General features: G+C 41.8%; 1 protein-coding gene and 2 non-coding genes across 9 annotated transcripts; all 3 read right to left on the reverse strand.

Moving 5' to 3' along the window:
- Positions 1-324: 324 nt before the first annotated feature.
- eif4g1a (eukaryotic translation initiation factor 4 gamma, 1a) lies at positions 325-22,760 on the reverse strand. Of its 7 annotated transcripts, none has more exons than XM_086272608.1 (33): positions 22,316-22,760; positions 20,520-20,642; positions 20,335-20,421; positions 20,110-20,142; positions 19,187-19,207; positions 18,707-18,877; positions 17,048-17,147; positions 16,055-16,165; positions 15,033-15,184; positions 14,729-14,818; positions 13,828-13,897; positions 12,836-13,738; positions 12,651-12,739; positions 12,349-12,538; positions 11,825-11,958; positions 9,765-9,884; positions 9,022-9,390; positions 8,665-8,811; positions 8,341-8,577; positions 8,026-8,130; positions 6,878-7,156; positions 6,677-6,794; positions 6,488-6,587; positions 5,858-6,156; positions 5,630-5,751; positions 5,364-5,536; positions 5,140-5,265; positions 4,777-4,858; positions 4,547-4,645; positions 4,069-4,212; positions 3,873-3,954; positions 3,499-3,639; positions 325-1,816 (listed from the first exon to the last, which is right to left on the reverse strand). In XM_086272608.1, exons 2-33 carry the CDS (start codon positions 20,592-20,594, stop codon positions 1,635-1,637), a joined length of 5,151 nt encoding a protein of 1,716 aa, XP_086128734.1. In that variant the 5' UTR covers positions 20,595-20,642; positions 22,316-22,760; the 3' UTR covers positions 325-1,634. The 7 variants fall into 7 exon arrangements, with proteins under 7 accessions (XP_086128734.1, XP_086128735.1, XP_086128733.1 ...); XM_086272609.1 differs by having other exon boundaries at positions 15,036-15,184; positions 20,520-20,646; XM_086272607.1 differs by having other exon boundaries at positions 20,520-20,646.
- On the reverse strand, positions 8,219-8,293 carry LOC147308422 (small nucleolar RNA SNORD66). The gene has a single exon (XR_015126266.1). It is a non-coding gene; the product is annotated as a small nucleolar RNA SNORD66 (small nucleolar RNA).
- LOC147308423 (small nucleolar RNA SNORD66) lies at positions 8,903-8,980 on the reverse strand. The gene has a single exon (XR_015126265.1). It is a non-coding gene; the product is annotated as a small nucleolar RNA SNORD66 (small nucleolar RNA).
- Positions 22,761-24,483: the final 1,723 nt, after the last annotated feature.

Here is a 24,483-nt window from a genome sequence, read left to right on the forward strand (position 1 = left end):
TGAACACGGTCAGTAACAATACTCAGACTGTGGTGTTGAAGTCATTCTCAGTTGGTACTAAGGCACTTTTCCCATATTTGTAGGTCTGCATGGACAAATCTTCAAAACTAGAAACTGATTGCAATATGGATCAGTAAAACCACAGTGGAGGGACTCGTTTTTCATCTCATCAAACACGTTTTGCTGTCACACACATTGACCCTGTGTTAACTTACACGTGACAAAAACAAAAATACAAACTGAAAATAAACTGGTCTGGTTTCAGATGAGAGTGGCCTTAGTTCAACGTAAAATCATCATCAGAGGCAAAAACCAAAACTCGGCTCAGCAACTTAATAAGTCCTTTATTTGCAATGTTCCATTACCTTTCCAGTTTCCGATGCAAAAGAAGCAATAATTTTTTTTTTAAATAACGAAAGCGGAAAAAAAAGAAAAAAAAAAAAAAGGAAAGAAAATATTTACAAAATTCAAATAAAACTAATAATCAATGGATTATCTAAAGCACCTCTCTGCATCCGGACAACTGCGGTTTCTGCTGGATAAGGAGACACTGCAATTACATCAGCAATTTGTTTCTGAAAAATAAAACTGAAAAAGTTTATTATCATCATCATCATTATTATTATTATTATATATTTACAGAACGCTCCTGAAATCCTGAAACTAGTTTCCACTTAAAGTAGAAAAGGCTTTCGGATCATTTCTGTGTCTTTTTTTTTTTTTTTTTTTAAACTTTATATATTTTATCAAGTCAATTTTCTGTAGATTTCAAGTTTTAACGGTGATTGGGTCGTTAAGTGTCCTCTACAACAGCTCAGGTTTAAGTACAGAAGAGGTAAAAGATGAAGAGTCAGTCAGTGTGGTTCACTACTGGGGGATGGGAGAGAATGGCTTTAAAGAGGAAGCATTAAGACCACCCCCTAGTAGTCAAGGTCAAAGGTCAACATCAGCCCTCTGTGTTTCTGTCCTCTGCTAGTTTATCATGATAGGAAAGGAGAGAAAATAGACAACCTTTGCTTTAAAAACTCCGTCAAATTAAGATTAGTTCATGTACACTGTAACGTTTTGTCCACTGGATCGTTAATAGGAACACACTTCAGTCATGCTGCACACTCCGGAAAAGGACAAGGACATAAGAGCCGTGTCGGGACTGAACAAATGTTATGGCATGTTGATAAACCCCCCTCCACCAACCCACCCGCCCGCTACACTTCACGCCCTGCTGTTTCCTCTTGTAGATCAGAAAGGTTGTTTGTCATTAGAATCGTCTAGAGGGGTGAAAGAGCAGCCAGTTGGTTTGCTTTACTTTGACATAGAAAGTTTCGTAGTGATGTGGGATACTTCACACCTCGCTAATGAGTAATCCTGCTGAAACCTGCATTTTCAAGTTTGCTTTGATGAGGACACTTGCTGTGACAAGCAGGTGGAGAAATAATGAGGAAGCAGGAGAGGGAAGGTAGAAAAGAAATGATTGTTTTTCAGAGTCCATCCCTCCAAAAAAAGAAGAAAAAAAAGGAACACAATAAAGATTTATCCTCATTGAGGATTGATTCGAGTCTGCCTCTCTGGCAATACTGTCCATGACTCTCCGTGGTCGCCTGCAGAGCTCTGGCGGCAGCTTTTAGTTCAGTATTTTACTCCTTGTCAGATTCCTCTTCGGCCTCGCGGAGCCAGGTGAAGAAGCCGGTGACCGACTTCAAGGCCACGCCTTTGCCTGTCTGCTCTGCCGGGTCTTTGCTGGTTTCCCATTCGTAGAAGGCCTCCTCTTTAATGACGTCCTCATCATACAAGGCGTCGAAGAACATCCGCAGCAGGTCTGCAGAGACAAAATTAGAGCATTATAGAAGCTTTATTAACAGCTCCATTTTAAAATTGTTTCTGTTTGCATTGAGTCAGGGACACTTGAAAAGCTATAAAGAGCTAATCAGTAGGTCAAATCCTAATTAACACGTTTCTTTTAGTGATTAGGCTTTTCTGTTTCAACCCTCCAATCCAGTTCATAACACTTTAAAAAATAAATTTTAAAAAAAAAATCACCCCAAGAATGTGTTTTCCTCCAAAATAGACCACTTCCATTTCTGTGTTCAGGGAAAATGACTCAGGCCCTCCAGCAGCAACACTACAAAAACCTTCAGTCTCATCTTTAAATCTTGATACCCTGAATACACAGCTGCTGTACACATGATGATTTTATCTGTTTTCACCCTGAACAAAAACAACCTGGAAATACAGGCAGATCTTTTCTGATAAGGAGCTGCGTTTCAGACAAACCAACAAGGTCCATTTTTTAATGCCTGTGATCATCACATAACCAATTACACATTACTTTAGAGCAGCAGCTGTTTTTTGTTTTTAACCCCCCCCCCCCCAAAAGCTGCACCCAACAGCACATAGAGGTAAACATTAAACATCTAAGAAGCTGCAATCCGTGTCTGGCAAAGGGAATTTTACAGATCCTTTATTTATCCAGGTAAAAAGTCTCGCAAACATTAAAAACATATTTTTAAAGAATGATCTGGGAAGCAAAAATGACAACATAACATTGCTGATCTATAAAAATTATTTCAAGTGGTCAACAAGGACTGGATTGATTAGAAAGTAGATACAATAACGCAAATCTATAAAGATACTTTGTAACAGTTGATTTTGTAGTTTTCGCTTAAAAACTGACTTTAAGTTTTTTCCTTTCTTTGGGGAAACATGAACTTTGTATATGCCAACAAGACTGCTTACAGTGACGTGAAGGCTTTTTAAAATAGACAGCAACATAAAGAACCGAAGCATTGAATTTCCAGCAAACAGCTGATTTCGTTACATGTCCCTGCTCGATTACTCTGAGCGACAGCTACTGTCAGCTGAATTTGAAACAAGCTCACAGGAAAGATTTCTGCTTGATTTGTGCTCTTTAAACAAGCTTACTGGACTTTAGTAACATTTAAAAAAAAAAAAAAACTTCTCTGAAATAATTCAAAGACAGACTTGGAGGGAGCGAGACTCATCCAGAGAACATTTATCACTAATAATTTACAAAGGCCAATAAATTTGCCATCTTGTGCCATTATCTGAACCGATTTATGGTATCTTCCTGCTGTGTCTCGATGCACGATCAAGAATCCAGGTTAAACAAAAAAGAAATCTCAGAAAGCTGAGCGACATTATCAGTGGGAGGTGCATCACATCACTCATCCATGTGACTTCTTTAAGTTCCCCCAACCTTATAATCAGCCCAGCTGCACGACTGAAACCAGTATCACCGCATTACAGTAAGCCTTGAGTTCAGTTTCGTCTCCACTGACTTTCATGAAATTTGGGATCATTTGCTTATGTTGCCAAAAAGATGCAACAGCTGAGGAAACCACATTAAAATGACACTTTGAATCATTGGCGACTTTGACGCCTGGATTTAACAGATGCTTCAGTATCTAAATATTTATAAGTGAACCAATCAGATTTGTATGTTCGGCAGTATTACAGTTCACTGTAAGTGGGGAAACTCACGAGCAGGCTGCTCCATGTGCACCATCAGAGCCTGGAGGGCGTACAGGGCCTGCAGCTCTTTCTGCTCGTCGTACAGGTATCTCTGCAGGAGAGAGGCTCTCTGGCCGATCTGCTGTGCATCCACCTTGTACGGGTTGTCACCTGAAACGAAGTGAACAAGTTTTTAAACCAGAAAGTGTGATTTTTAAAAGTAAGCGCTATTAAAATTTACTATAAAATAAATCCGTTTTAATTTATTTAAAAAAAAAAACAACAACAACTATATTTTCCATACTTCAGAATTTGAGCTTGGGTCGTTGTGAAAAGAAAAAAGACTAAATCATAGACACACACACAGAAATAGAGGCAGCTCGTGGTGTATTAGTCATACTTACATATGATAGCAGACTGGCACACTGATGTCATCAATGCTCGTACAAACTGGTTCGAAGCAGTCTGCTGCTCGTCCAAGTTAGCCTGAAAATAGGAAACAAAATGCAGTTGGAGAGGGGGAACATGAACAACACTGGGAAATAAGAGCACGCACAAAATGTTCAGGTCTGAAAACACTCTGTACTGCCTCACACACACCTCGATCCAGTCTCTGATGCGTTGATTGTTGGCCTTGTCCTGGAGGAGTCTGTCCAGCTGTTTGCTGATCTCCTCTCCGCTGAGGACCTTCTTCTTACTGGCCTCTTTGGGCTCCATCTCCTCTCCCACGGTGAACTCCACTTTCTGAAATACACAATTAAATGTGTAAAAAAAAAAGAAAAAAAAAAGAAAAGAAAAAAGCCTGAAGACACGGAGTAACTTGTTTCTAATCGTAAATCCCCACAAGCAAAAATCTCTCTTGCTTTCATCTCTGCCCACCAGGTAGACTCCAGCTGTGTTTGTCTTTGGTGCTGTGCAGGATGTGCTGCTTTCTCGTTACCATTTTAAGCTTTGTTGTTACAAAATAGACCAATTATAGCCGCTTTAAACGTATCCTAACATTTTTAGACCACTAAACAAAACTCCAAAAGTGCAGACAAGTGTTTTATCGTCTAAAACCTGAACGTGTTGCACGTACCTGATCGGTGACAAACTTGTTGACGTCTTCATCTTTGGGCAAGAAGTCGTTCCAATTTAGCCCAGCCTCTGTCCACAAAGCCCCGACCTTATTGGGGGTCTTAAGGGGAGAAAAGGGCCAGATAATCAAATATCTGTGGCTTTTATTTCTTTTTCTTTCTCTCTTTTTTTTTTAACCAAAACCAAAAAACATGTGCAACACAAGGTAATAAAACGAGTGTGTTCGGTTACCTTTTCTTTACAAAGCAACTTGAGGATCTGTACCAGCAGCACGCTGGCCTTCCCCAGAGGCACAAGAGGCTTTGAGATCTCCCTGAAGACACAGATGCACTGAATTAAGCTCCCATTTTTCTTAGAGCTGGATTATAATTCAGTTTATCTCATTTTAAAGCTGGAAATAAGTGACCTAGTTTTAAATTTAGCTTAAAATCTTTATTTCCGAGAAACACCGTCAACAAAAGAATCTCTGGAAAATGATTCCAACACTATTTACAGTTTAAAAACGTCCATTTCCATCAGACTATATTCTAAAGTCAAAGTATTCGAGTTTGCTTTCACTTATTTGAAATGTGACCGCTGACATTAAGCTCTCACCTGAACAGCTGTCCCATAGGGATGCCTCCCTCGTGGAGCATAGGAGTAATAAGCTCAGCCAGGTAGAGCCAGATGTGAGGTATATCTATGGCCATGTCTTCTGCTACCTCCAGAATCTCTAGTAGCCTGCAAAAGAATCGGCTTTAGTTCCATCTGCTCGAGAACATCCATCGAGGGTAGATTTTAGTTGAAACCAGGCGGCGTTCTTCCTGTTACACGCTTACCCTTTGTAGTACTGCTGCGTGGGCAAAGTCCCTGCCTTTATAAGCTGGTGCAGCAACAGGCCCATGTGTTCCCGAGCGATGGTGCTTCGTTCAAGCGTCGACTCCAAGCCGTTCCGCACGAACACGTACAGCAGTGATGTGCTGTTGAGCTCCACCACACACTGCAATGCCTCCTACAGCACCAGAGTGACACAAAGCAATGCTGTTAACACGGTTCACTTTTAAACATGGAAGTACAACTCTGATTGTTAGAGGCAAGTCTGCACCTTGACATCATTGATGTGGAGGTATTCTTCAATGATCGCATGCGACTTCTTCTCCACTTCCTCTTCAGTCAAGGCAGGTTTAGGGAGAGATGGAGGAGGAGTGGGAGCGCTCTCACGCTTAACTGAAGAAAAAGGTAAAAATACAACTTGAAGCTCATTGTTCTTTATGTCCTTTTCTTTAAACCACATCTTTCTCTATTCAACTCTTTTTAATTCTTTATTTCATACCTGGGACGAAGTCACTACCCTTGTCCCGACTTCCTCTATCTCTGCTTCCTCGGTCTCTGCTTCCCCGATCCCTGCTTCCTCTGTCCCGACTGTCTGTCATGCTGGCGACGCGGCGCACAGATTCAGTTGAAGACCTGCCATCTCCTCCCCTCCCGCCGCGCTCTTGCGACTCTCTGCTGAAGCTTCTCTTGGTGACTTGGTTCGCTTCCCGTCCTTCGCTGCGATCAAATCTGTCAAATCGATCCCTGTTGCGGTCGCTCCTGTCCCTGTTGCTCCCACGTTCGCGGCTCGAACTCGACCTAATGGTAAAAGGAGACACAAAGAGGTCATTTTAACACACTCAATCAATTTGTAATCATGTACCACTAAAATTTTTGTATTTTTTGAGACCGCAGTAGGCTCTTGTATACAAAGGGGAGGCCAGATGGAGGAAGATTAGTATTCAAGTGGTCGCCATCTGCAACCTCACAACTAGATGCCAGTAAAATGTGTTTTGAAAAATGTGACATAAACATAAAGTAAAAAATAAGAGTGCCTATGACAAGTGATAAACTAAAATTTGTGAATCAAGTACTCAACTAAAGCAGAAGCAGACCAATTAATGAGAAAATATTTGGTGCTTCTGAGTACCTTTGAGGAACTCTGCGATCAGAGTCTGTTGCAGACATCAATGACCCAGACTGTAGGGCAGAGAAGCGGTTGAGAGTGCTGGTACCCGGACGCCCAGAGTCTAGAAAGATGGAAATGAATAGATTAAGAGCCAAACCACAAACAGCCACTAAGCAATGCTGTGCTTTAGAAGAAAGCTGAAGGTCTTACCCTGGTCTCCACTCGCTGGTTTAGCTCCAGTTCCTCCGCTGCTGCCTTTTCCCCAGCTGCCCCACATGCCTTTGCCACCCGGAGCCAACAGCTGGTTGTTGAAATCCATAGCACCAGGCTACAGGGAAACAAAAAAGTTATATTCATTCTCAAGAGGCCCGAGAAAGAGCTCAAGCCTTCACATGAATTTTCGGACGTTACCTTTGTGATCTTGCTTAGGCGGGTGGTGTCAATGGGTCTGTTCTTGGAGATGGGGACTGTGTTCCACCCCTCATCCTGAGGCTGGCTGGTCCGGCCACCTCCTGGTGTGTGAGGGCCTCGGCTGCCCATGTTTCCCGTGAACCTGTCTCTGCTTTCCTTCTTGGTCATGAGCTGCTGCTGGACTTTCATCTGTTCCCTGTGCTCCTCCATCTCTGCTTCCTTGTGAATCTGATCAATTGTCTTAGGACCCTGGTCTCCTCTACGAGGCACCCAGTTATTCTGTGGATCAGAGACAGAAGACAATTAACACCCGTGAGCCACTCTGGGGTGTTTCCTGTCTGTGTTTTGGATTACATTTGTAATAGTACAAATGTTCTGATAGGAGAACCTGAGACAGAAAGCATATCCACCCTGAATAACACAGTTTTACGTGCGTCAAAGATTTTCATTTTTAAGCCCTTTGTGACATAAAAGAAAAAGGGGAAAAAATGAAATCCTTGTTCTATTCTGCAGCTTCAGTATGATCAACATAAACCGCTTTCCAGTGTTCCTCCTGTTCACAGCAAATCTCTAGAGCGGAACAAAAATTGTCGTTGCCAACTGCAGGCCAAGATGTTGGAGATGAGATACTGAAAGGGCAAGCAGCTGAATGTTATCAAGAACCACCACACCAGTGACATGGCTTGATATCCAGCAGGTAAGGAAATATGAGAAGGAAAGAACTGGACCTAGGTGATTTGCAACGTGAACACCGTAAACTTTCAAAATAAAAGTCAGGGGTCTGCTTGCTGGCAAATCTATGCCTGATGATGCCGTTCTCATGGACAGAAAAAAAAAAAAAAGTTTTTTCAAACTAACCCTTTACCCCTTTGAAACCTACCAGCAGTAACCCTTGACGCCATTTTCTGAACCGAGTACTCACTGTCTTATTTTAGCACTGCTTATAGAACAAAACAACTGGGTGCGCACCACAAGTTTGAGAGTGTGGTCTCTGCTATGTAGATAGCCTTGTAAAAAAACAAAACAAAACCCTTCAGATTGTACTGTATATAAACACTGAGATACATACACTACTAAGTCAAGTCATGATAAATGCTGGCTATCAGTTCTTTATTGCTCTAAAATGTTGAATATGATTTAACAGTTACCCTTCTGAGGTCCAAAACATCTTGCAGCATGAAGCGGATTCTTGATGAAGTCTTTCTCTCTTTAATGATCTTGTCCATCTGATTAAAATACTGATCCATGCGAGGCTGTCGGGGACACAGAAAAGAGTGAATTTTATGAGGTACAGGTACCAAATGACAAACTGTGTGTACCTAATGATACATCGAGAACTGCCTCCTCAGTTCCTCAACCCATCACTAATGATCAGTGGCCCAGACACGTGGCACAAAAACAAGGTCATCACAGGAGACATCTTAACGTGTACATATAGCGGTGTTAGTCCATGCTTTACTTACCTTTGCCTTCTCAAAGTCCAGGTCTTTACCAATAGTCGACAGCAGTCTGCAGAGACACTCGAGAGACTCCTCATCATGATTCTTAAGTAGTTTCACGACACAGTCGTGCATGATTGGCTCTGTCAGCATCTTAAGCTTAAACAGTTCACCAATGAACTTTATGTTGCCCAGTGAGCGGCGTCGAGCTTTATCTCTGGCCTCCTCCAGCTCCACCCTGAAGCGCTCACGCTCCTCACCCTGCAGGCGGATACAAGTTTGTTCTTAGTGTATGAGTCATATGACAAGTTTACTCTAAATCTGAACGGTGGTTTTGACAGTTCTTACGTCTTTGGCAGCCTCCAATTCCTTTTGCTTTTTCTCAAAGATCTCATCATCATCCTGGTCCTTCTCAAACTCTTTCTGGCAGCGGTTGAGCAGCAGTTTGCGGAAGTTCACAAAAACTCCTGGCTTGTCTGAAGTGGGGACTTTCAGCTGGTGGAAGACAACATTCAATGTCACCAGGGGGTTTTAACGCACGTTTTCCTATTCAACTGCATTTAACAAATATGTAGCTGAGAGTATGCTCCTTCAGTTCCTCAATACCATCACAAAAAGTTCAGTGGCCCAGACACGTGGCACTAAAAAGAAGTCATCACTAGAGCATGTGATCAAAGCACAACATCCAACCTTCACTAGACTCACCCCCATAAGGCAGCGGCACATGTTGGCGTAGGCCACAGAGAAGTTGGGCTCTGAGATGGCCTTCTCAAAGATGAGGTCGATGGCTCCCTTCAGCCTCTCCTCAGTGTCTATCGTCAGCTCTGTCACTTGTTTCATCAGCTCCTGAAACTTCTGTGGCGTAAGCTTGTTGAGGATGCTCCGCAGACGCTTGAACAGCTCTCGAGTCTTGGCCTGTTCTGGGTCTTCCTCTTCAGGCTCATCAACACGGCCACGAGTGACCTTTTTCACAGAGGGCTTCCAGGCCTTCTCAGCCTTGCTGAGCTGCACGTCGTCATTTAGCGACATGCTGGTGATAATTTTTTTGGTTTGAGAGCGACGGGGCCCGGATGGCTAAATGGAGAGAAACGCGTAAATATTTTAAAAAGCTAGTAGGAAAAAACTTCACTAAACAAAAAGTTTACGTTAGAGATCGCTGCCTTTGCAAACAGCTTGTCTGCCAAACGTAACATCACAACTGCTGGCATTCATTGCACTTTTGTGTCATGTCAGCTCATAATACATCTCTTTATCTCAAAAAACATCAGACAAGTACTCCAGCACGTTGTAGGAAGACAGGCACAGAGGGAGATCGTTTTACTTCAGGGCATCACGTCTCAAGTGCAAAAGTATAAAAACGGTGTGCTGACGACACAATTGGTAAACCTATTAACTATAATGCAAGTTAATGCTTAAAGTGTCTTTTAAAAACTGTAAAATTAGCTAACCGGGCCACGAGGTCCTCCCACTGATCTGCTCCCAAGGTTCCCTAAATATGAGGGAGTAAAATCAGGACCAGTGTTCATCAGGCGAGATGGGTCAGCAGGTCGTAGTGGAGTCTTGTTCACCTGCAATTAAAGAGGCAAAAATAAATAAAGGAAAAATCACCCGTGTTTTCACACAAAGTTTAAAATACTGGCAGTCGGCAGCACTACCCCTCAGCCTCCTAGTAGATCAACATATGGTATCAGTTTGAAAATCCTGACTTTGTTCTCGAGTTTTTGCATTCACAAGATTTTCAGGAAACTTCACCTCTGACCTTGAACTTTAGGACAAGGTCACTGAAATTCAAACTTGGAGATTTTTAGCAGATGCACCTACTGATGTGAATTTCAAAATCCTACATCGCCTCATTATCGCATTTACACCCGCTCACTCGCTCGCTCTGTGTGGTGACAACTAGAGATGGACCGATCCGATATTACGTATCGGTATCGGTCCGATACTGACCTAAATTACTGGATCGGATATCGGAGAAAAATAAAAAATGTAATCCGATCCATTAAATATCACGAAAGCACCTCGCAAAACTTGCAACGCGCCGTAACTCGCCTCAGAACGTTAGCAGTATGCATCACGTGATAGAGCGGCTGCCGCATGCGGGACCTGTCGTGGTCTGGATAGCATGTGGAGCTTCGCTAGCAACCCGGCATTTCATCTCCGACAAAGTTATCCCGAGAGAAGTAAAGCAAGTGTGTAAGTCCATCTCTGAATGTTTGTAAAGCATTCCTGCGTTAAGCTTAACAAACGATATATGGAGCGACTGCCTCTCCTGCTGCTACTTCAATCATGAAACTGCTTAACGATCAGCTGATCGGCTTTTCTGTCGGGAGTCCGTGTCTCTGGTTTGTTTTTGGCCCACTTTGCACCAGAAAGAGGAAACCAGCGGCTAAACAACAGCAGCACGTTTAAGCTTGATCAGCTGTTGTTAGAATGTATTTAATATTACTTTCTACACCAGGATCTTTTTCTATGTAGCTGACGCTGGTAACTGTGCAGGGGCGGATCTAGCAAAGTTTAGCCAGGGGGGCCGATAGGGCGTTAACAGGGAAAAGGGGGCACAAAGACATACTTTTCTTTCTTATTCTCATTTAAAATGTCTAGCTTTTAATAAATAATTATCTGACACCCAAAGTTTTAATTTGATGCAAAATGAATAGAAGTCCATTACTGTATATAGTAACTATTAAGTCTAATATATATACCCTAGTAAGCTATAGTACTTTTTCCTTTGGGAAGGTACCATCTGTGCAGTCTGCAATTTTGTTGAAGAAAGATGTTGAATCTATTTAATATTTTAATATATTGAAAAATAATTGATTTCTGTGCATTTTTTTCACACTGCATCAAATTAAGGTTGATTACGTCGATTAAGCATCATGAGGTGGAGCGTGAGGGGTGGTTCCCTATTTTTTATTTATTTATTTTTGTTGTTGCTGGGAGTTGGAACCCTATTAGTTAGGTTGCTTAATATTTACGCTAAGTACTCTTTAAAATACCAGAATAGGGAGGATGGTGTAGGTTTAAGTTTATTAGATTGATCAGTGTTGCTGAACTATGAAATATTTTTTTTGCATACAGGTATAACAGAATAGCTTTAGTGTAGTTGTTGTTTTAAACTTGAGTATGAACTTATACAAAATGCAGCAAGATATTTAAAAAAAAAACTGTTTTGTTGATTAAAAAACACTATATCGGATTCATATCGGTATCGGCAGATATCCAAATTTATGATATCGGTATCGGACATAAAAAAGTGGTATCGTGCCATCTCTAGTGACAACAATACCCCGTCAGCCTTTAACAAAGCTGTGACGGCCCGGGACAACGCATCGGGTTACAAAAATCGGGAGTTGCACGACTGGCTGAAGCGCCTCAAAGATTGTGGTGCGCTTCATGATGTGAGGTCAAAATTTACAGATGAGGGGTAAAAAAAACAACTGCCATATTCTTCAACTCAATTTGTATCGTTTCTGCGTTCTTTTACACAAAGCTCAACATCACCTACCTTATCCAGCACCACATCACTGATGATAGGCAGGCCCTCAGGCTTGTGCATACTGGCGCTGATGAACTGGCAGCCCAGGAGGAACTCCCTGTCGTACCGCTTCTTGTCCTCCGGGTTTATCGGCTTCCATTCTTCTGCACAACGTACAGGAAATATGCAAAGGCACATGATTAAAGGCACACTACAGTAAAGGCACAGCTGAAAGATGGCTGTGATAATCCACTCTGTCAGTGCAGATTCTTTGAAACTAAAATAATAAAACGATGACGGCACATGAGCAAAACTATGAGAGAAACTAAAATCACCATAAAGAGATTTTCACACTGTGCTTAAATCAAACAAGGCCTCATCCTTCCAGCATATAAATGCAGGCACAAGGAAAAAACAGACTTAAAATTTAATGCTGAAATAAATTATATTTGCCCTAAGACCAAAGTATGTACAGAGTTTTATCAGTTTAGCTTTAGGGAAAAGATTAAAACATTTAAAGATTTTTTTTAGCCTTTTAAGCTTTCAAAGCGTACCTTGTTTGTACTGGTATTTCTGCTCAGTTGGCTCAGGTGTGGCTTTAGACTTGTCAGGTTCTGCATTCTGCTTGTCCTCTTTTTGCTCCCAGGTCTCATCTGCCACTTCGACAGGAAGTTCAGCTGGTGCTGGAGCTGGAGGGTTGGCCTGAGTGGGCATGGGTTCAGAGGCAGGCTTGGCACCCTGTTCCTGCAAAAAGAAAGAAAAGATCAAGTTTTCTAAGAATCTGTTGTTTATTGAGAGTAAAAGATGGACACCCAGTTTAAGAGCTCTTTGGACTGTCGTCTGATTTAACACAAACCTCTGTGAAGGCATCCAGGAGATTCCCAATGGCCTCCTTCTTGTTAAACTCTTTCATGTTCTTTTTCTTCCTTTGCACATGTGTAGCAGCTTCAAAAGGAAAGACAAAGTGATGACATTAAAATTCAGATAAAACAAGATTAGGCATGTGACAGCCTGAGAAGCAAGGGGGGGGATTAACTGTACCTTGCATAGTAGATTCTTCTGGGCAGCTAACAGACGCAGGAGGGGTATCCTCACTTTTCTTCTTGCACTCTTCCTCCTCCTCCCTCTCTTCAGCCTCCTCTTTCACCTCCTGGGCTGCTGTTGCCGTTTTAGCCATAGGTGTGGATTCCTGAGATTGAGAAGCGTCTGGCTGTTTGTGGGGCGTAGTGTCTGAAATTGCATTATCCTTGGGCAGTTCTTCGGTCTCCTGAGGAAGGCCGTTGGGGAGAACAGGCTCTGCTGCCTCAACTTGTGTGGATTCAGGTTCGGGGGTAGAGCGCAGAACGGCGTTCTGGGTCTGTGGACCAGCAGGCTCCCGTGCAGGTGGGGGAGGCTGGGAGACTTCAGTTGCCGTTTTTGTAGCCATTTCTTCTTTATTCTTTCTTTCTTCTTCAAGATTGGAAGAACCTGCTGCTGCAGCCTCAGCTGCAGGCTCCAACTTTGTGGTGGCCACCTGCTCTTCTTTTTCCACCTTCTTCACTTCCTCTGTTTTTGCTTCTTCCTTTTCTGGACCCTTCTCAGCTTGAGCTGGAGCAGCCGGTAGTTCCTCTATTTTCACAGGGGCTTCTGGTGCTTCTGAAGACTGTGAGGTTGCATGAGGAGCATCTACTGTATCAGAAACGGTAGTGCCAACTTTATTTACTGCCTCAGCAGGAGTAGTGGTCAACGTTGCTCCTGGAGGAAGGGAAGGAGGAGACTGCTGGTCCTTTATCAGTGTGGATGGCACCTCAGTAGTAGCTACGGGGGCTACAGATTGTGCAGCTAACTCAGTAGGCAGCACTATTTGGCTGTCCACTTCCTGTTTGCTCTCCAACACAGGCTCAGCGTTTGCCGCAGCAAGAGAAGGAGGGGTTTCAGCACTAGTAGGACGCTCTGTGTTATCATCTGGACAGCGAGAGACGTGACAATAAATGACGAGAAAAAAATTTAGTCATTTCTTTTTCACAGAGTCAAACTTAAGAAAATATTCTCACCTCTTCTCGTCTGTGCAATCACAGGCTGGGCAATTTCCCCATTGACCTGTGCAGAACTTGCATCCGGTGCCTGCAATCACAAAGCAATAGCGGCCTTTAATAAATAAAATAGAAAACCCACTAGACGGGCTTTTAACAATGAGCATCAACACATTTGGTGCAGTTTGTTACAAGTTTTTTTTCTCCTCACATTTGGTGGATATTGTCTGAGGTGGTATTGATTCAGACCTGTTTCTTTGAAGGCTGCAGTGTCACTCAACTCTTTTAAAAAGTGATTCGTTTGTGTTGCCCGTTTCCCCTCCAACTAGCAATTTTCAACTTTGGCAATAGCTCAACGCATCAGTGCATTTTTGTTTGCATTTGCTTAGACTCAGCATAGTTTGCTTAGTGAAACTGACCTCAGCTGTGCTGACTATTAGAAAGTACCATGAAGACAAAAAAAAGAGAAAAAAAAAAAAGACATCAACACAGTCGCAGATGTACTTAAAAAAAAAAAAAATCCACAACGGTGCCTTTATGTACAGATAAATTCATATTCCTTCCTTTTTAAAGTAAGAGGAAATAAAAATAAAAATAAAAAAGTGAGAGCAATCCTCACCTAACAACATCTTCTTTTGTTGTCTTTTTATAACTTACCATTGTTTTGTCTATATAAAGCAAAACGTTGGCTTCACATTGAAAAAAAATTACTTTGTTCTAAAGCAAATAGTGAAGTGAAGTGAAGACAAAATGAACATGAGAAAAACATAATGAAGTTCTGAGCTTTACTGTATTACTTTAAACACAGAGTACCACATGTCAGTACAAGATAGCCAACTATACTTTAGATTTCTGATAAAAGACAAATGTACAACACCATCATTACTCTATTTAACTCAGTCACTTCAAAGTAAAGTCTTACCTGTGGTGTCGGTGTGGTGGAGGACATTACACCCGACAGGATCTCGTGCGTGATATCGCGTCCACCCTGGTTGGGGTCTCGTATTGTTATCTATTAGAGAAAAGGCAAATGACATTAAAATACAAACAATGTGCAACCATCCTGCCACTACTGATCTACAGCTGCTGACCCCCATCATGACAAATACTATTGTTGTTTTCAGGTTAAAAGGGAAAGTTCCACATTGAACACACAATACAGTGTCTCTCCATTCAACATTTTTGACCTCATTCAAGAGGTGTGCTGTGCTTTTGTTGGGACATACTACCGGTCTGCGTTCTCTCTTCATTAGGCCTTGTGACTGTGCAGGGGCTTGCTGAGGAGGCGGGACTTGTAGCTGTTGCTGGGTGGACAGCATGACCGTTGAAGGCTGGACAGATGTGGGATACTGAGGCGGAGTTGGATAGTATGCTCCAGCTGTAAAGTTGAAATGAAACAAAGAATAGAAATTACAAAATAAATCATAAAAACAACTCAGAATAAACAAGAGTTTTCAAGAGTTCAAACTAAAATAAAAATCTGTATGTACTTGTTTCATTTGATTGAGATTTTTTTTTCTACCATTGCTGATAAATGTTGGGGGGAAAAAATGTAAAGGTGCAATAGCAAACATTTGTACGTGTACACAAAGTGTGGTTTCAGATATAAACGTGTACTTAAAGGCTAATTTGTGGGCTTATTTTTTATGTTTTTGATCCACATTATATATTAAGTTAACAACAAAGTCTATGAATTAATGATGGCTGAATTTGACTACTACACAAAACTTTACTACTTCTGTCTACAATACGTGATGAATTCAAACAGCCCACTTTACATTCAGTTGTGTAAGGAGGCATAACTGCCATTTGCTCTTTACATTCACATCTGTCCAGACTTTTTAAAGCAATTTAATGGGCTGGCACCAGAAGCTGGAGCCACCGATTCAGCATCCAGCCAAATTTAAACATTTACAAGTAGTATTGCTGTACAGAAAATTACTTCAAACGGAAGTTGGTTTTTGACGCTTTGTATGCAAAATTCCATTTATTTAGCTTCTTAAACAAGAAACAAATGGAGAGGGAAAAAAAGCCATAAGCTGTCATCACCACAGAGGCATCACTAGGCTACAAGCTAAACGTTTCAGTTAAAGTTTTTCTCTGTATTTGCTACAACTACATTTAAATAACATCCATCGTCGTGTGTACGTGGCCTACACGTACGAAATCAGAGACAGGAAGACACGGTTAGAGACAGGAAGTGCCACAGAAGCCTGCTGACCACCACAAAAGCACACACACTACTCACCGGGGTAGCGCTGGGAGGCGAGAGGCGCACCGTGGAGAGAGAGACGGCCGTTCTCTCGCCCGCCTCCTCTCCCCCCGCCACCCCGCCTCTCCCTCGCGGCAAGAGAGGGCTCTGAACCAACGCAGCAAAGGAGAGGAAGGGAGTGAGGGACGGGAGAGGGAGGAAAGAAGGAGAGGGCAGGAAGAGACAGATGCAGAATGTGTTAATGAGAGGATCCAGAGGAAGCAGGGTGTTAAGAAGGTCCCATGAAATGAACAATGTCTCTACTGTACACTTACCTTGTGCTCTTGGCATATATTTAGTTTCAAATAGTACAAATTTTGAAGTGCAGTACCATCACACAAGGGTCTTTATAAGTAAATACAATGGGGGTTTTAACTGAGCCAACAAACCCCCACTTATCTATACGTCGTATATATAAAATATCTGTGCATTAGTACAAATGTACTAAAGCAAATCAGTTTTTGTAGCAGTTGCGTTTCCTGCTTAAAAAGTGCAGTTCATTCATATTTAAATAGGGTTTCTGGCAACGTTAGCTCCCACACAACGCTTCTGCTGCTGTATGTAGACATGCAAAAAAGGAGAAAACTGCGGTTTCAAAGCCATTTCATGGAACCTACAAGGCAGCGTAAGGTGCAGAAAATGAACACAGGCCAAAGCAGAATTAAGCCCAACTACATGCACATACAGCAGTGTTTGGACTCAAAGGCATATTAAAAAAAAACGAAGAAAAAGAAACACACACACAGAGACAGACATACTACAGCAACAAAGACAATTAACCCCCATCACAGAAAAAATAGAAACAAGAAAACAACCCAATCAGCCAAGCAAAACCACCCCACATTCAGGAATACTTCACAGATGAGGAATTCTGCATGTGGATGTGGTTTTAAATACGGGTTAGAACTTCTCCATTAAGTTCTGTGTTTAAACTGAACGCGTTTGTGGTTCGGCTTGGTTGTTGTGAGTCTTGGGGTTAAAAACCCTTACCATAAGGAGGGTATTCAGCAGGGCTAGTTCCAGTATAGAAGTTTGCTGTGCCGCTGGTCACGGGATACTGCTGGGTAGGAGGCATGTATGGAGGTCGGTACTGTAGAAACAAGACAAACAACAATTAAGTTTTGAGATCCTCACTCCAAAAACCTCTATTAAGAGGACTTTCAAATATTAATGTAGCTCATCGTAACAGGTTTCCAAACTGCGTCTCTCCCGTCCTCACATAGGATCACAAGCTTCAGACGAATTTCCACACTAGCGCTGGTACAGGAGAAGTCAAAACCGAAAGCAAAGAAACTGCCAAGTTTTGGATTTTTTTTTTTTTTTTTTTTTTTTTTACAAAAGTCTCGTGTTACTACATGTCGTCTGTACAATTTGTGAATCTCTGAGCTTTTGTAAGGTTATCATTAAAACAGTAAAAACCAACACAATTATATACAGTGTTCTCAACTCAGCTGTGATGGCAGCAGCAGTGGGAGATTATGACAAAATAAATAAATACGTTTAAATTGTGAGGTGAACAACCTGCAGAATCGGCTGTGATGTCACCTTCAGTTTTGGGTGTGGCTGCTAAGGACTGGAAGGTGGGTATAATGAAACTCTTTAGAAGACACTTTGGATGAGCCATCAGAAGGACTCCTAAAGCACTGAGTGTTTGTTCTTCACTATTAGCGCTTTTTCAACTAGTAAGTACTTGGCACGACTCGGCTTGGTTTCAGTCGTTTTCCATTACACCTGAGTACCACCTAATGTGCATAGGGTCGTTATATCAACGTGGTCGAAGGGCCTACAGCGTTATTTGTACCCGACACAAACAACACAACAATGGAGGACATCGAGGTGAAGGTATATCCTTGTTGCCGGGTTACAAAAGTGGCCATTTTGATTTTTGTGAAGGAGATGCTCTCATGACTTACAGTGACACTATTGACCAGTCAAACAGTGGCATGCAGTCTATTGACATCACATTTTCGGATCAACGGAGAGCATTTTGGAACCCCAGCCGAGTACCGGGTACTAAAAAAGTACCTGGTAGCGCCACCTAATGGAGAACCCTAAAAACAGTCGATCCGAGTACATACTAGTGAAAGAGGGCTTTGTGTGTTTATACACCACTATGCATTTAATCATTAGTTATTCTTAATCTCTGGCTCTCTTGCACAGAGTGTCTTTTGTCCTGTTTTCCTCCCACCACCCCCAACTGGTCACGGCACATGGCCGCCCCTCCCCGAGCCTGATTGCGACAGAGGTTTTTTCCTGTTAAAAGGGAGTTTTTCCTTTCTGCTGTCAACAAGAGGGTCATTTGATTGTTGGACTTTTCTCTCCATTGTTGCCGGATAACTCTACAATATAAAATGCCTTGAGATGACTGCTGTTGGGATTTGGTGCTAAATAAATAAAACTGAATTAAAGTTTAAAATGAAATCTGACACTAAAGACACCAAACTGACATGAAGAATACTGCAACCTTCCAACATTAAACATACAAACAATAATGAAGAGCAATAAGCTCAACATGTTACTATTAAATTCAATTCATTCAGAAGGTAATGTTATCCAAATAAAAGTGTTAAAAAGTGATTGCAACTGTTATGATAAGTATGTATTGATTACTTGGGCTGGCTGCAGAGTAGAGCTCGTGTGTGCACTAACCTGTCCAGAGGGAATGAAGTAGCCTTGAGGAGAGCCAGCAAAAGGTTGGGATATCATCATCATTTGTGAGCCGGGTGGGTAGACATGAGCTGGTGCAACAGCTCGAGGGCCACTATTTCCCGGTACCCTTGGAGCACTGGTGGCCATGGTGGGTCGGTTCTGATAGTAGCTCTTAAAAGAACAAAAACAAAAAGATGAAGACTGCATCATATCAGCAGCAAACTTCTGGTTCTGCCTGTGCATTTCATAACAACGGTATTCCTAATTCTTGCTTTTACATTTTTCTGTGCGTTTGCTTCGAGTTACGCACACGCCGATACCCTTCACCTGGAATCTACGCACTCACAGCAACTGCACATGTGCACACTAAATTCAATTCTGGGTAACTTGGGAGTTTAAATTATCCTGAAAGTCATGACTTCCTGCCACAATGAAGTTAGCACAAGTTAACAGGGGAGGGACGAAGAGAAAAGCTGTTACCTGTAATGCTCTGTATCCACCCTTCAGCCGCGCAACACATGAGCAAAGAGCAAGAAAGGGAGTAAGATTAAGGTGAAAATGAGGACCGGACACAATGAGGGGGATGTTTGAATTTGCAGGAAGAAGGGAGGAGTATGAGAGGTAGCAGTGTGCCTCGCAGTCATGATGGGTACGCTCAAACAACTACAGACGCACATGCAATCGATTCTGGACAGATCATTATAGAAACACGATCCCCTTCTAGTCCTGCAGGGCCCTACTTCTGGTAGGTTAAAGAATCACATTAAGGGCTGCAGGCACATGCAGTTTAATTCATTTTAATATCTGGTGGCAACAAGGCCCTTTATCACTGTGGGATTAGGACAAATGTGGTGATCAATGCAAAACAGTGGCGAGACGTGGGCTGTTTTCAAATGACAGCCTGCTGCACAATTTAGACCGTATCAGAAATGCTTTCATTTCTCAAAATTTTCACAATAATACAATTCATGTCTACAAACCAGGTATTTAAATAAAAAACGATCTGATGCAAGATATGCTGACTTGGTACTAAATTAAGATGAAAGGGGAAAACAAGGACTGAGGAAAAAGGAAAGAACTTTGGGGGACACTGGAAAAGAAAACTGCGTAGAGTTGAATTTTCAGCTGTTTTTAATTTACATCATAGACTCACTTGCAAAACGTAACTTGCATTAAAGTTACATAATGTTGATTACACAATCTAAGGGCTTGAATAATAATTTAATGTTGCAAAAGAGCTCATTTGGATTTGAATGTTTTTTTTAAAGTAAACTAATCTAAATGGATGTTTAGAAGGGCAGATCTAAACACTCATCTTATCTTCTTTCCCAATTTGTATCTGAAAGCATGCATTACACTAAGGAGACAGAGGGGATGTGAGGAAAAGTAAGGGGTGTTAGTACCTGTTGATGTAAAGTACGGGGCCCAGTAGCAAACTAGGACAGCAGAAGAGAGGAAAGAAGTCAAGATTCACATTCAAGGACAAGGACGGCAAATAGCGGTTATAACACACAAGTCGAGGCAAAGCCTTACAGCAGAAGAAGCTATGTCAGAAACTGTTGTGAAAGAGCAAGAAAGAAAGGGGTTTTCAACCATATCAACAACAGAAAGCATGCTGTGAACAATACCTGTCTTGGCTGTGGTGCAGAGTTCATTTGTGGAGGTGGAGGGGTTGCAAAAACAAGAGAAGTTGGCTGTCCAGGGCCGTAGGCAGCCTTAATAGGAGAGAACAGAAGAGGAGGGAGAGGGGGGAAAAGGTTACTAAACTCTAAACTACCAAAATAAATAAACAAACTATGTTAGTGGGTCTCACCTGTGTCAATCCAGGGGAAGGGGCAGGATTGGGGACAGAAGTGGGTCCCGCTATAGGCTGTGGTGGTTTGTTCATTTCACGTTCTTTTATGGTACTGCATTAGGGTGGCGATGTGGTGCCAGCCTTCCTGGGGGGAAAGACGAGCAAGAAATAATGTCAAAATGAGAAGAACATGAAATTACTTTGAGCTGAAATGTGATTTTTTAACATTTGCTAGCAGGCACTGGTATTCCAGGTCTTTGTTAAAAAATACTAATTACAGCCATTGAGGTTGGATACTAAAGATCACTGTAAGGAGACATGTTGAACCTTTAGTGTAGCAACATCTAACCAAGCAGCCAGGGTGTGGCCTGCAGTTTCGCCTGTGATAACACCACCACCTCCCCAATCTCGTTCCCTTGCATTTTTACAGAGCTCATATGAGGATGCAATTAGTGTCTTTCCCTCCTCCATCCTTGATTAAATCAGCTGGTAACACAATTATGTGTTTTATCTTCCATTCAAAGCTTAGGTTGAGTAGATAAGGGTTCAAATTACTTTCAAATAAATTCCTGCCTTAGACACCAATGCTAATTCGTCAGTTATTAAAGCTCACACGCACGCTGTTTTTAAGTGAATCTAAGAAAATGGATACCTCAGGTCAAAGTTCATTTACTGTGTGAACAGAAGCTAAGCCCCCCCTCCCTCCCGTTTGTGCAAATAAACCATACAAAACTCAATACTGACTGCCGTTTTCCCATGAGTAAATGACGGCTGCGGGGGGTTGAAACTAAAAAACAAAAAAAATGATAGAATTGCTTTTAAAAAATATAAACTGCCGTAATAGCAGGAGACGTGTCATACACCATCCACCTGCTGACACAGTGACTATCGTCAGATGCTAGCTGGTGCCATGCTTCTTTTTGACAGGGCTTCAATGCTTCCATATGGCGCGCCAGAAGCGATGGCTAACGGGCTTATGATTCACGAATAAATGTAAACGGTCTTGTATTAGCTGACATTTACCGTAAAACATTTTTTATGGCCTGCTAACGAATCAGAAATGCCCCGGCGAGGTTGGCTGGATCGTTAGCCCACAGCCGGCTAATGTTACGTGTCCCACCATCACAGACATTTTACTTAGTTACGCTACGTGGCTGAGTCCGCATTTAACCTTAATGTACACAGAGCCCGGTCAAACAGTTTTACTGTGCTGATTATAAGAATACACATTTATACTCAAAGGCCGGGAACAGTGAAGTAGTTAGCTTTGTCAATAATGTTGCAACACGCGACAGCGATTAGGTTAAGTTACAGTCATGCTATTGTTGGTTAACATTGGCTAGCGGTTAGCGGGGTGTTACAGGCCCGGCGACACCGTGTACCTGATGTTCATGGTTAACGTGGCCTAATATTTTGGCACTGAGGGCACCGACTTTAGATTCAAGACAAACTAAAGAAATCGATCCAGATCGCAGTAAATATTGATTTCATTTCATTATTTTTTTAACCGAGAACCGAAAAAGCGTTAGGTTAGGGTTAGCCATAGCTTTCCCACGAAGCCCACCGAGATAACCAAACCAAAACAGCCAACGCTGTTAATTTAGGTAACTTTAGGTTAGCGTCAGCTCTAAATAAAAAAAATACTGAACTGACGGAAAACACTAAGATAAAGTAGTTTTACCGGGACCCAGGGGAGGATTAGCCTGCTAGCTCTGCTGGTGTGTGTGGACGGTCAGGGCCTGCTCAGCCCGTGTGCCTTTCACAAAAATGCAGCCCCGCTCGGGGAACTAGCATACCGCCGGGTTTCTTCTTACCAGGAATTATAACAGTTACTGTGTTGCAAGGTAGGAACTCGGGGAATCAGCCTCGGCTCAGTCTTCTGTTAATGAAAGCGGTGGTGCTGCTGTTTCCTTGTCCTTTAACTCCAACAGAAAAATGATGCCCTTCTTGGCTAATGACTTAGCGAGCTAGCTAGCTAACCGGCAGATGGGGGAGAGTGCTAAACTGTCAGTTCGGTTTAAACCCCCAGGCGTGCAAAAGTGACAGTGCTCAAAATCAAATAATATAGTCCTTCGGGAATACTATTGACAACTCCGATGGCCCCAAGAAAAGCCTCTGGACCGCAGGTCCATGATCAAGGCGTCGATGGTGATGGATTGCCGGTTAGGTATATACACAAGTATCGTGTGATGCGGCTCAGAGAGAGGCCATAGTGCGATGTTTCTCCTGTGCGAAGCCGGTACGCCTCCGAGTCGCATGGGTAACTTCCGGGGAAATTAAAATTTGATGCAATTTCCTTGGTCATGTGATGCAGGAGCTTGACTCCTTTGATCAACCGAGGCCTCCGTATTCAAAGTGAGCCATTATCTGGAACAACACTAAGCTGATATCTTTAATTCTTTTACGGTGTTTTAAAAAAGCGCATTTGAGTACTTACATTTCCATCACAGCTGGGACATGATGTTGCTGAGTAGACTGTGATTAGCCTCTTGTTGCAGAAGATAATGAAGTTAGCTTAACTTTATTTTACTGCATCATGTTTGATTGGGAATCTGATCATTTCTATTTATTTAATGTTAATCTGTTTAATACCATGAAATAATTACTAATGTATCTGATATTAATTTTGAGTTGTTTAACAAAGCAGTAGTAAGGGAATATAGTACAGTACTGAGCAAAAGTCTCAAGCCATTTCTCATATATATATATATGTGTGTGTATATATATATAGATATATGTATGAAATATGTGCAAGCATTCATGCAAATAGAGTATATACCATTCCCATTGTCTCTAGAATCACTGTCCTGCTTGAAAATGAAGGCGATGCCAATGGAATGCTTTCCAGGTGGTATTGCATGGTAGATCAATGGATCAGTCCCTTCACCACTGGCTAAAATGCAGCCCAAAGCATGACACAGCCTCCACTGTGTTTTACTGATGGCAGTGTACACTCACTGTTGTACCTCTCTTCTGACCTCTGTGCACACTCACAATGATTTGACGAAAAATTGATATTTGGATTCATTACTGACCTGTTGGAAAGGTTATTATAGTTAACTCAAACAAAACTAAAAACCGATATTGTATGGGGGAAGATTGTTTTCGTTTTAGTTAACACAGCTAAAAATAAAAACTAGACCTTGAAAAAAATTAACTTGTCAACTTGGACAGCTAACTAAAATAAAATAAAAATTGTTAGTTTTAGTATTTGTTAATGTGGTAAAATATTTGTTGTCATTGTTGTGTTTTTATTGTAATACCTGTTCTTGTGCAGTTTTGCATACCTCAGCCTTTTCTTATTGCTTCCATTTCTTGAGCATGGTTTCAGACGGCCCTCCAGCGAGACCATTTCTAATGAGGTTTCAGTGAACAGCAGAGGGATCAACTGAGGGCCAGATGTGTCTGTCGGGTCCTGTGTCAGGTCTTTTCTGGAATATTTTCAGATTTCTTCAGAAGATGACTTTCAAAAACTTTTCATTTGTTGTTGATACTTTTTTCAGACCTGCTACTCATTCTTCTGTCCTCCACTTGTCCAGTGTCCACAGATTTTCTTTAAGGATACACAGCACACCGCACTAAGATATGCCAAACTTTCATGTTGCGCCAAGAATACTATTTATTTTATGCCCGTCGTACAGTGTTGCCATTAGCCTTTTTTGTGGATTCACCCAAACAAATGGCAACAAACTAGATGTTTGGTCTAGTTTTTCAATGAAAAGATATATAAAAAGAAATATAAAGAAATAAGGAATGGCTCAAGACTTTTGCTCAGTGCTGTATAGATATAAAAATACCACTTTGGACTGAAACTTGGATGTTTCACTATTTTCTGACAATATATATATATAAAGTATAAAAGTATTCAGCAGATTCATGAAAAAAAAAAATCAGCTCTAGCATTAACTGATGTAGTTTTTCTTCTTTTTGTCATGTACAGTACAGGGTGAATATTCCTAAATATACTGCATATCTGAATAGA

Source organism: Aulonocara sp. 'chitande type north' Nkhata Bay, linkage group LG18 (assembly GCF_057382095.1).
Source record: "Aulonocara sp. 'chitande type north' Nkhata Bay isolate Kocher_YH1m ecotype deep benthic linkage group LG18, A_spYH_male_GT1.1, whole genome shotgun sequence".
NCBI classification, from domain to species: Eukaryota; Metazoa; Chordata; class Actinopteri; order Cichliformes; family Cichlidae; genus Aulonocara; species Aulonocara sp. 'chitande type north' Nkhata Bay.

Bases quoted from the DNA above. Each gene is read 5' to 3' on its own strand.
- eif4g1a (XM_086272608.1), bottom strand. From the start codon at position 20,594: ATGAACAAACCACCACAGCCTATAGCGGGACCCACTTCTGTCCCCAAT. The intron at 7,157-8,025 runs GTAACTGTTAAA...TCTGATCCACAG, and splicing joins ATGTTTTGGACCTCAGAAGG to AATAACTGGGTGCCTCGTAG. The intron at 4,859-5,139 runs GTGAGAGCTTAA...CTGTGTCTTCAG, and splicing joins CCTATGGGACAGCTGTTCAG to GGAGATCTCAAAGCCTCTTG.